The 8,681-nt window shown below is 36.9% G+C and overlaps 1 protein-coding gene across 1 annotated transcript; it reads left to right on the top strand.

Annotated features, from left to right (window-relative positions):
• The first annotated feature begins 4,712 nt into the window (after positions 1–4,712).
• On the top strand, positions 4,713–8,412 carry LOC149725334 (uncharacterized). The gene is made up of 3 exons (XM_089892360.1): positions 4,713–5,399; positions 6,353–6,457; positions 6,892–8,412. The coding sequence occupies exons 1-3, from the start codon at positions 4,785–4,787 to the stop codon at positions 7,630–7,632; spliced, it is 1,461 nt and encodes a 486-aa protein (XP_089748486.1). The 5' UTR covers positions 4,713–4,784; the 3' UTR covers positions 7,633–8,412.
• The last annotated feature ends 269 nt before the right edge of the window (positions 8,413–8,681 follow it).

Here is an 8,681-nt window from a genome sequence, read left to right as displayed (position 1 = left end):
GTTTGTGGGGAAAATATTGAAGATACTGAAGAGATGGACGCATGGTTAAGTGCTGTACAGTATAAAGGACCTATTGAGAATAGCGAGGACATGGCGGTGTCTAGGGTGGGGAGAGTTTTGTATGAGAAGATGTTTAAACCTTACACGGTGAAGCAATGGAACAAAGGGCCCGAGGAGCTTGATCCAAGCGTGCTGGCCAGAATACCAATTAGAAGGGATTTTGACGTCAGGTATTTTAGCGATAAATATCAAGCCTTGCCCGCGAAAGGTTACACTCATTTCTTTGAACGTTTGCTAGATAACCCAAGAATCCAGGTACAGACTGGAGTCGACTTCTTTAAATACAAGCTCGAACATGACCTTGGCCAGTTTAAAAGCATTTTCTATACTGGACCTATTGACCAATATTTTGATGGTTTGAAACTTGAAAGCCTTGAATACAGAAGCATCGACTTCCATATTGAACGCTTTAGTGATATGAACTATTTCCAACCGTGTTCTGTTGTTAATTACCCAGAGACCAATGTCCCATTCACCAGGATAGTAGAGTACAAGCACTTTCTTAACCAGGCGTCAAAACATACTGTAACTGTCAAGGAAACGACCAACGACCACGGCGACCCTTACTACCCGATACCAAACAAGAGAAACATGGAGTTGTATGAATGCTACCGGCAGATGGCGGTAAAGGAGGAAAAAGAGAAAAACGTTCATTTTGTTGGGAGGCTGGCCAACTATAAATACATGAACATGGACCAAGCAATAAGAAATGCACTTGACTTATTCGATCGCATCAATAGTAAAGAAGAAATGAACTAAAAATACCAAACAGATAAAAAATAGGCGCCAAACCTGGGGTGGTTGGGTGGGCAGGTCAAACCTGGAATTATCTACATTACTATATATACCTAACAGATATTAATTGTTTTTTATTTGTTTTTGATTATGCAAAAACAACGCTTTTATGTTCCGTACAGTTGTACTGTGTGGTAATACAAATTAACTATAAGAGCAGAAGCAATAAACTGAAATAAATGTTATTTGTTGTTTCTTGCGTGGTGGACACCGATAGTTGTTACAACATGGGTGTTCCGGTTCATACACCTCGTGTTTGCTTGCGAGTTACCACATATGTAACTTATTTACCTTTGCTATGGCGAGGCAACGACAGCCATTATAACACAGGTGTTCTGTTTCATAGCATACGGACGTTTACTTTGTTAAGGCAGCTCTACTGGAGCGGCAAACTTTTGGCCGACCTTGGCTTAACATAAAATCAAATGGAAACAAAGAGAAATGACTGCAATGAAGTGTATGACACAATACGAACTAAAGTTTAGGGAAAAGACTTTGAAACTTCGACCCGTATATATTCCACACATGGAAGGATCGACGTGACTCAATCATTAGACTTAATGGACCCTGATTCGGCCATTTGCCATTATTGTACATCATGTGTATTTAGGCAGATGAATATAACTGTTTTATCCTCGCGTGGCAGGTGTATATGTAACTTTACATACTTGGTAAATCATAAGCATGCACGAGGTGATGAAACAGAAGACCTTTGTTGTAACGACCTGCCCTTGCACGCAAGAATAAAAAAATGCCAATCGTTCATTTACTTTTTCTTTGTTTTGTTTCATAATTAATACTAAAACCAAACCTAGTTTTGGAACTTACTGTGTTTATTTACATTTTTCGCCGAACTTTGATAAATCATCGAATTCAATAACAGCCTATTATATCTCTTCCATTACTCATGCCTATCGTGCGGCGTGAGTTGCTTTCATGTTTACTATCGGTGGTTAAATGCCTTTAAATGTTTTCACAAAGGTGCTTTATTAAAAACCGTACGCAGTGCCATTATAAAAAGCGTGTTGTTGTTTATGTACATTTAGTTGCCCCATCAGCATAATGGTAGCAAAACAAATTGCATTCTTTACTTTAACTGTTTGCGGTCGACCAGAGTTGTAAAAATTATTACAACAGATTCCGTGCCAGCGTTTGTCGAATACTCCGTTAAATTAAACAGCATTAAAATTTTACAACTGGGACGTTCAGGCGGCCGCTTGGGCAATGAGATTTACGTTTTATTTGGATAGCGGAGTAGCACTTGTTGAATGAGGTATTACGGTGTAACGAACGGAAGAACAGCTTATACACATGTTAGCTTGTGTCCATATCTAATATTGCGGTGAGAGAGCTTTTGGAAAAGCTGCTTAAATTCCAAAGCAGATCGAAAAGTGGCATTTCATGAAATGCTCACGGCAGTATAGGTTATGTAGCAATTTATATTAAATTGATTATGTGTAATATATTGTGTTTAAATTGAGTATAGCAATAGTTATGTATAAATATGTTTGCAGTTGTGTATAATATAGTAGGGTGGAAAAAAATGGGACACCTTTAGCACATAATATCCAAATATTCTGATCGTGTTTTGAACAAATAACAACGGTCTACGGAATTCATGAGGATATGGTTTTATAATTCTTTTAAAGTTCTTTGTTTACTACCAAATAATACAAGAAAATAGAATGAAAAGGTGTTCCGTCTTTCCCCACCCTACTATACACATAAGAGAAAGTTTCATAACCGGCATATAAGTTCCGTAAATCTTTCCATAGTGATCTAGCACTCATAATGCTGAAGGATTTGTTCGTTGCGTCATACCAGAATACAGTAAGTGCTATTAAAAACACATCAAACAAAAATCGATTTCAATTAATGGTGTACCGTTTTTTCCATGCACACTTAGTAGCACTTAGCTGACCCTTATATATAAAGGTATTAATTTTGCATGAAGTAGTACGTGTAGTGTTGCATACTTTCAGCTGTCGCATGTTTACTTACTAAGTAAATATTTTCTTTTCTCTTGACAGATAGTGACAGTTTAATAGTTTTAAAACCAACGTCGCAACTTTCTATTTAGATAAACGAGGAAACAGAGTAAGCCTAAGCATAAGACATTAGTGGGAATCTATATATCTAGGGTGGGAGAAGATGAAACACCTTTTCATTCTATTTTCTCGGCCCATTTGGTGGTAAATAAAAAAACATTCCTAGAATTATAAAAGCGTATCCTCACGACTCCCATAAACCGTTGTTAATTGTTTAAAACATGATCAGAATATTTGGATACTGTGTGCTGAAGGTGTCCCGTCTCCCCCCACCCTATACTATATACATAGGTTGGGGTGAAATGGTCTATATTTCCTTCTAGTTTATCGTCCCATTCGGTAGTAAATAAAGAATATTTGCAAAATTATGTAACCGTTTCCTCACGACGCTAAAAGAGCGTTGGCAATAGTTAAAAACACGATTAGGAAATATTGGATATTATGAGCTAAAGGTATCCATCCTACACCACAGTTTTATTTATAACAACGAGGTACACGATCGTATCCACCGCAGATCTTCTTTTAGAGTATAAAGTTCAAATGATCGGGCACGTTAGTGTTTTTTGCTTTGATTGTTCAAATACACTACAGTAATGTGGGAAAAGATAGGACGTCTTCGAATTCTACTTTCTCGTCCCATTTAGCAGTAAACAAACTCCTATAGACCGTTGTTAATTGTTTAAAAAACGATCAGAATATTTAGATATTATGTGCTAAAGGCGTCTCATCTTCCCCACCCTACTATATATCTTATAGTTTGAAAGCGTAGTTTAAAAATGGCATTCAGGAAAAAAAACATCGAAAACAGCAAAAGGAAAAGCGTTCGAGGTAAAAGAACAAAATGTATATACGTGCCCAATAATACATATAAGTGCGTGAACTAACTTTCGTCAACAATCTTTATTTACTTTTGTTATTTACAGTTTTGCAGATGTAAGTTTTTAATTAATTTTCCACACTTACGAGTTCTGAGTTAAGATATATATAGTTAATTCCTACATAAGTTGCCGCATACTTCATAAAAAAATGTAAAATTGCGAAAACCAGGAAAGAGTCTTAGGAGCGCAAACAATTTTGTAAGTTAAGATATATTCACTTAAGTTACCGCAGTGGGTTTCGAACCCAACTTTTTGTGTTTAGGAAGCGCGCTATTAAAATGACCGAATTCATAGTTAATTTTAGTTTCATGCGCGCGTCGTATCATATAGTAGGGTGGGGAAGATGGGACATGTTTTTATTCTTTTTTCTCGTCCCATTTGGTTGTAAAATAAGAATTTAAAGAATCATAGAACCGTATCCTCACGACTCCCATGCACCGCTGTTAATTGTTTAAAACACAATCAGGATATTTGCATATTGTGTGCTAAAGGTGTCTCATCTTACCCCACAGATCTATATTATAGGATGTCTGTCCGTAAATACATCTGCTTTTAATATAGAATGCAACATTTTAACAAGTCACAATTAACTTGTATAATTTCTCCTAGTATGAAGTAGGGTGAGGTAAGATAGACACTTTGAGAATACATAATTTTCTAATCTCCTAATTGTGTTTTAAACAATTAACAACGGTCTATGGAATTCCTAAGGATATGGTTTTATAATTCTTTGAATGTTCTTTGTTTACTACCAAATGGGACGATAAAGTAATAAAAAGGTGTACCATCTTCCCCACTCTACTATAATTTAGCAGATAATAAATCACTCACATTTGAGGCATATATATTACTTGACAGTGGACATGAAGCCTACTCCTATGACGTATACCATGCTGTTGTAGACATTCCGTGTTGACTTTTATGATGTTTTCTTTTGCAGACGTTGCAACCTGTTCAAATAGAAACATGAGATACAAGTTAATAGAGTAGGCAAGCATTTAAAATGATAATGCTTGATATTAACAGTACAGCTTACACCATAGTTCTGTACGTGTACGTTGGTATTTCGTTGTACTTTGTTATTTGCTTGGTCATTTGTTTTGTACAAGCGTTATGCCATAGGGGCGACAATCCTAGCGGTGGAAAAATACAAGCAAGACGAAGTTTAAGAAGATTGTCGCATCGGAATAAGACTCCTTATAAGTCCTCATCACGTGCTATGGCGGTTTTATCATTAATCGCAGCAATGCTAGTCGTCGTGCATGCTTCACTGGACTTGTGGGCGTTTACCATTGATAGTGGAACATCAGCGCATGCTCTTTGTGTAAGACAAGCCATAAGTGGTGTCGTATACTTCACGTCTGCTTTATGTGTGTATGTTTTCTTATGGGTACGACAAAGAGTATTTTACGCACACCCTGTTCTACGCCATCTCTCAACTACAAGGCTGGTTCGTTTCAGTTGGTCAGTGTTGGTCAGCATAGTGATATGCATGGCTGGCTTCATTGTTATATACTTACTTCCCCAATTCTTACCAAACTGGTACGATGATGACGTCATAATAGGAAGTATTTACCAACAAGAGGTTAACTGGACCACCCCAACAGGCCAAGCGGAGGTAAAATATATCAAGTTGAATAAATATTGGCTTACAGATTACAGTAATATATTTATATCTCAATTGATTCCTTTACGTTTCGATTGGGAAGTCAAATATGTGTTTTTGGTTAAAGATTATTTTACAGCCAACACCCGATAAGAATAATCGAAAATTTTGAAGTATAACATCTGTTGTGATAAAAATGTGTTATAAATTGTAGTTTTGAGAACAGAGCATATGCTATTTGAGTTATAAAATACAGGATATGGTATTATGGTGATTTTTGGTGAATAATAATACGTCTATTTTTATAAATTATTTTTAAAGACACGTAATTTTTTTGTATTTACAGTAGGGGGGAGATGGGACACCTTTTAACTCTATTTTCTCGTCCCATTCAGTAGGAAACAAAAACATTCGAAGAATTATAAAACGTATATTCTCGCGACTCCCATAAGCCGTTGGTAATTGTTTGAAACACTGTCAGGATATTTGGACATTATGTGCTAAAGGTGTCCCATCTTCCCCCACCCTACTATATTCCCTTTAAGTATAATTATTAAAAACATATTAATTTATAAAAAGAAACGATAAAAAATACGGTCGTTAAAACATGCTATGGAAAATTAATATGGGCCAATATGCCAGTTAAAATGGGCCGTTCGATGCTATAAAACGATGCGTTATTAAAATTTAAAACGATTTGTTGACCTATATTTTCTATGACTTATTTTAAAGGAATTTAAATTTACAATCTGCCTTTTTATTTGCTAATATTTTGCGGATTTTTAGAGTGTTAGTCAATCTCTTATCTATTCTAAATATTAGTTCCAATTTTTCAAGTTTGTTGTTTCGGAATCGGCCTTGACGCTATCAAGACATCTTTATATATACTTAAGATAAATCTGACCCTAATATTGACTTTACTATTTTACAACCCTGCACTCCATCCATCATTTTCTACCCTGCAGATAACACAAACTGTACATCCTTGGGACTTGCCTTGTTTTTTCAAACGAAGACATCTTTTTCTATGGGTTCATTTTGCCATCACAATTCTGTTTCTATATTTCCAGGTACTTTTCAAGTAAAACAAGCTTTAGCCATGCATGTAACATACGCGGTCTCTTGCCTAAATCCATTGTCCTCTGATATGCGCTGCCGTTGAACCTCACCCTTATATAATAGAATCTACATTATCTAGTGTCTATAAACTGTCTTGGGGTTTAAATGTTAGCACCCTTGGTGTTGGGGTGATAAACCTACACCCCAGGTCTCAGGTGTGCCTCAATAAAGCCCCTACTCTTACAGAATAGAGTCTCCATTACTATGAACTTAGTGGGGTCTGTATATAGTACCACTTTGGCCCTGGGTGTTGGGGGTAATAAGGTAATACCTAAACCCTAAGGCCCAGGTATCTGGTGTGCTCCATTATAAAGTTGAAAACAATATAAGAATATAGAATTATTCTGCCCCAAATGAAATCCAAAGTCTTCCATTTTTGTTCCAGATATCTCTTCAATTCCTCTTCGCTTACCCTGTGCTCCACCACCATAAAAGGAGCGCCAGAAGCAGCACAGTACTGTCGGACACATCAGATAAAATACCACCAATGCCGAAACCGTCATCTATTTGCGTTGTGCAAGTTTTGGAACACCAGTCGACCTCTTCGACGCTGAAACAATTGGACAGCACCTCGAATGACAATAACCATTCAGATAAAATTGAAGACAATCATGATTCTGTTACGTCAGAAGAAGTTCATGGGATTTCTATTAAGAATAGAAATCTTATAAAATCCGTCGCTTCGGATCCAGGTCCGATTACGTCACATGAAAGAGTAAATCGTGACGTCACAAAGCAAGGGAGTAAAAAAAGCGCGGTCGACGCGAAGGAAAAGCGAAGGACGCTAAAGATGCGAAAGAACTTACGCGGGAGGGCGAGGATAAGGATTTATATCCTACGTTGTTTTATCGTCGCTTTATTCTGCTGCATGTCAGATTTAGCAGCTTTTGGTTTCAGCCTTTACGCACAAGTTGCTTCCAAAGAATTCACTTTAAACAGGGAAGTAGAAACGTCTACAACCCCCAGTTTACAGTTTGATATGTCGGTCACAATTTCTCTGCTAACAGGGTTGGCTTATAACGGGAACATGATTGTAAACTTGTTGTGTCTTGTGCTTTGTTATGAAAACTGGAAATCTATTTTGTTTCCATGTTTTACTTCAGGTCCTCGCATGAAAATTTATTAAAGGGCCTAAACACACCCCACGTCACTTTTATTTTTTATGGTAAATTCATAAAGCGGCCGTTTTATTGATTCCAAAAATACTTTGCTTATTAAAATTGGTCCAGTATAGGCGGAGATATTCGTCCTCAAACAGTGATCTCTAGCGCTATCTTTTTTTTATTACGAGCTCCGTGATTGTGACGTAGGAACGTACTAGTCACGTGACTGATTCATTCGTAAAAGCGAAACCTGCGTTTTTTTTTGTGCTTTTTTGCGTTTTTTTGTTCTCTCGTTTTTCGTTAAAAACACTACCTCTCGCCTTTCTGAATGAGAGCGGCCACGCTTCAACAATTTTGTTACGTGTTTGTCACGTGGGTAGTACACTTCTCAATTTTTTTCGCCACGCAACTTTCAAATCAGTTTTTTGAATTTCACGGTGTTTGAGCTGGAATATCTTTGGTTATACAGAACCGATTAAAACAAGTAAGGTGTCGTTGGAATTAGAAAAACACACTCTATCGATTAAAGCGAAGTACATTTGGGGTGTGTTTAGGCCCTTTAAATACATTACCGCCGTCAAGTGTGAAAATACAATACTTTTGTAATCCGGCAGGTGGCGATCTTGGTACACAAACACGCAACAACCATCTGTTAATCTGTGTACAGTTGAAACTGTAGGCATTTCCAATAACTGATAAAATTTTAACAACTAATATGACTGTGACTAAGCCTTATGCATACTGTGGACCAACATCGTGACGTAAGTCATTTGTTTTTACCGAAACCTGCTATTTCAGTTGCTGGACAAAGCGTGACTAATAAAGTTTGCTCTCTCTATCATAATCTAGCGGTAACTTTTTGTAACGTTGAGTGCCAATGGTCGTTTTCTATTAAATAGATCCATATATACCTGCTATACCCTTTGGTTCAATGTATTTAAACAACTTCTGTAGTTACGTTCCCATTTGTGGCGTTTCCCCGGTTCGAATACCCTACAACAAACACAAAGTGATTAAATTACAAAATAGGAAACTGGAAACTTTTGGGTTAACAATAAAAGCACCTGGACGT

Source organism: Ciona robusta, chromosome 14 (genome assembly GCF_009617815.1).
Source record: "Ciona robusta chromosome 14, ASM961781v2".
Classification (NCBI taxonomy): domain Eukaryota; kingdom Metazoa; phylum Chordata; class Ascidiacea; order Phlebobranchia; family Cionidae; genus Ciona; species Ciona robusta.
This window is presented reverse-complemented; position numbering and strand designations above follow the sequence as displayed.

Excerpts from the sequence above, each read along its gene's own strand:
- LOC149725334 (XM_089892360.1), top strand. The coding sequence starts at position 4,785 with ATGATAATGCTTGATATTAACAGTACAGCTTACACCATAGTTCTGTAC. Across the intron at positions 5,400-6,352 it reads CCCCAACAGGCCAAGCGGAG|ATAACACAAACTGTACATCC; the intron begins GTAAAATATATC and ends TCTACCCTGCAG. Across the intron at positions 6,458-6,891 it reads TTCTGTTTCTATATTTCCAG|ATATCTCTTCAATTCCTCTT; the intron begins GTACTTTTCAAG and ends TTTTTGTTCCAG.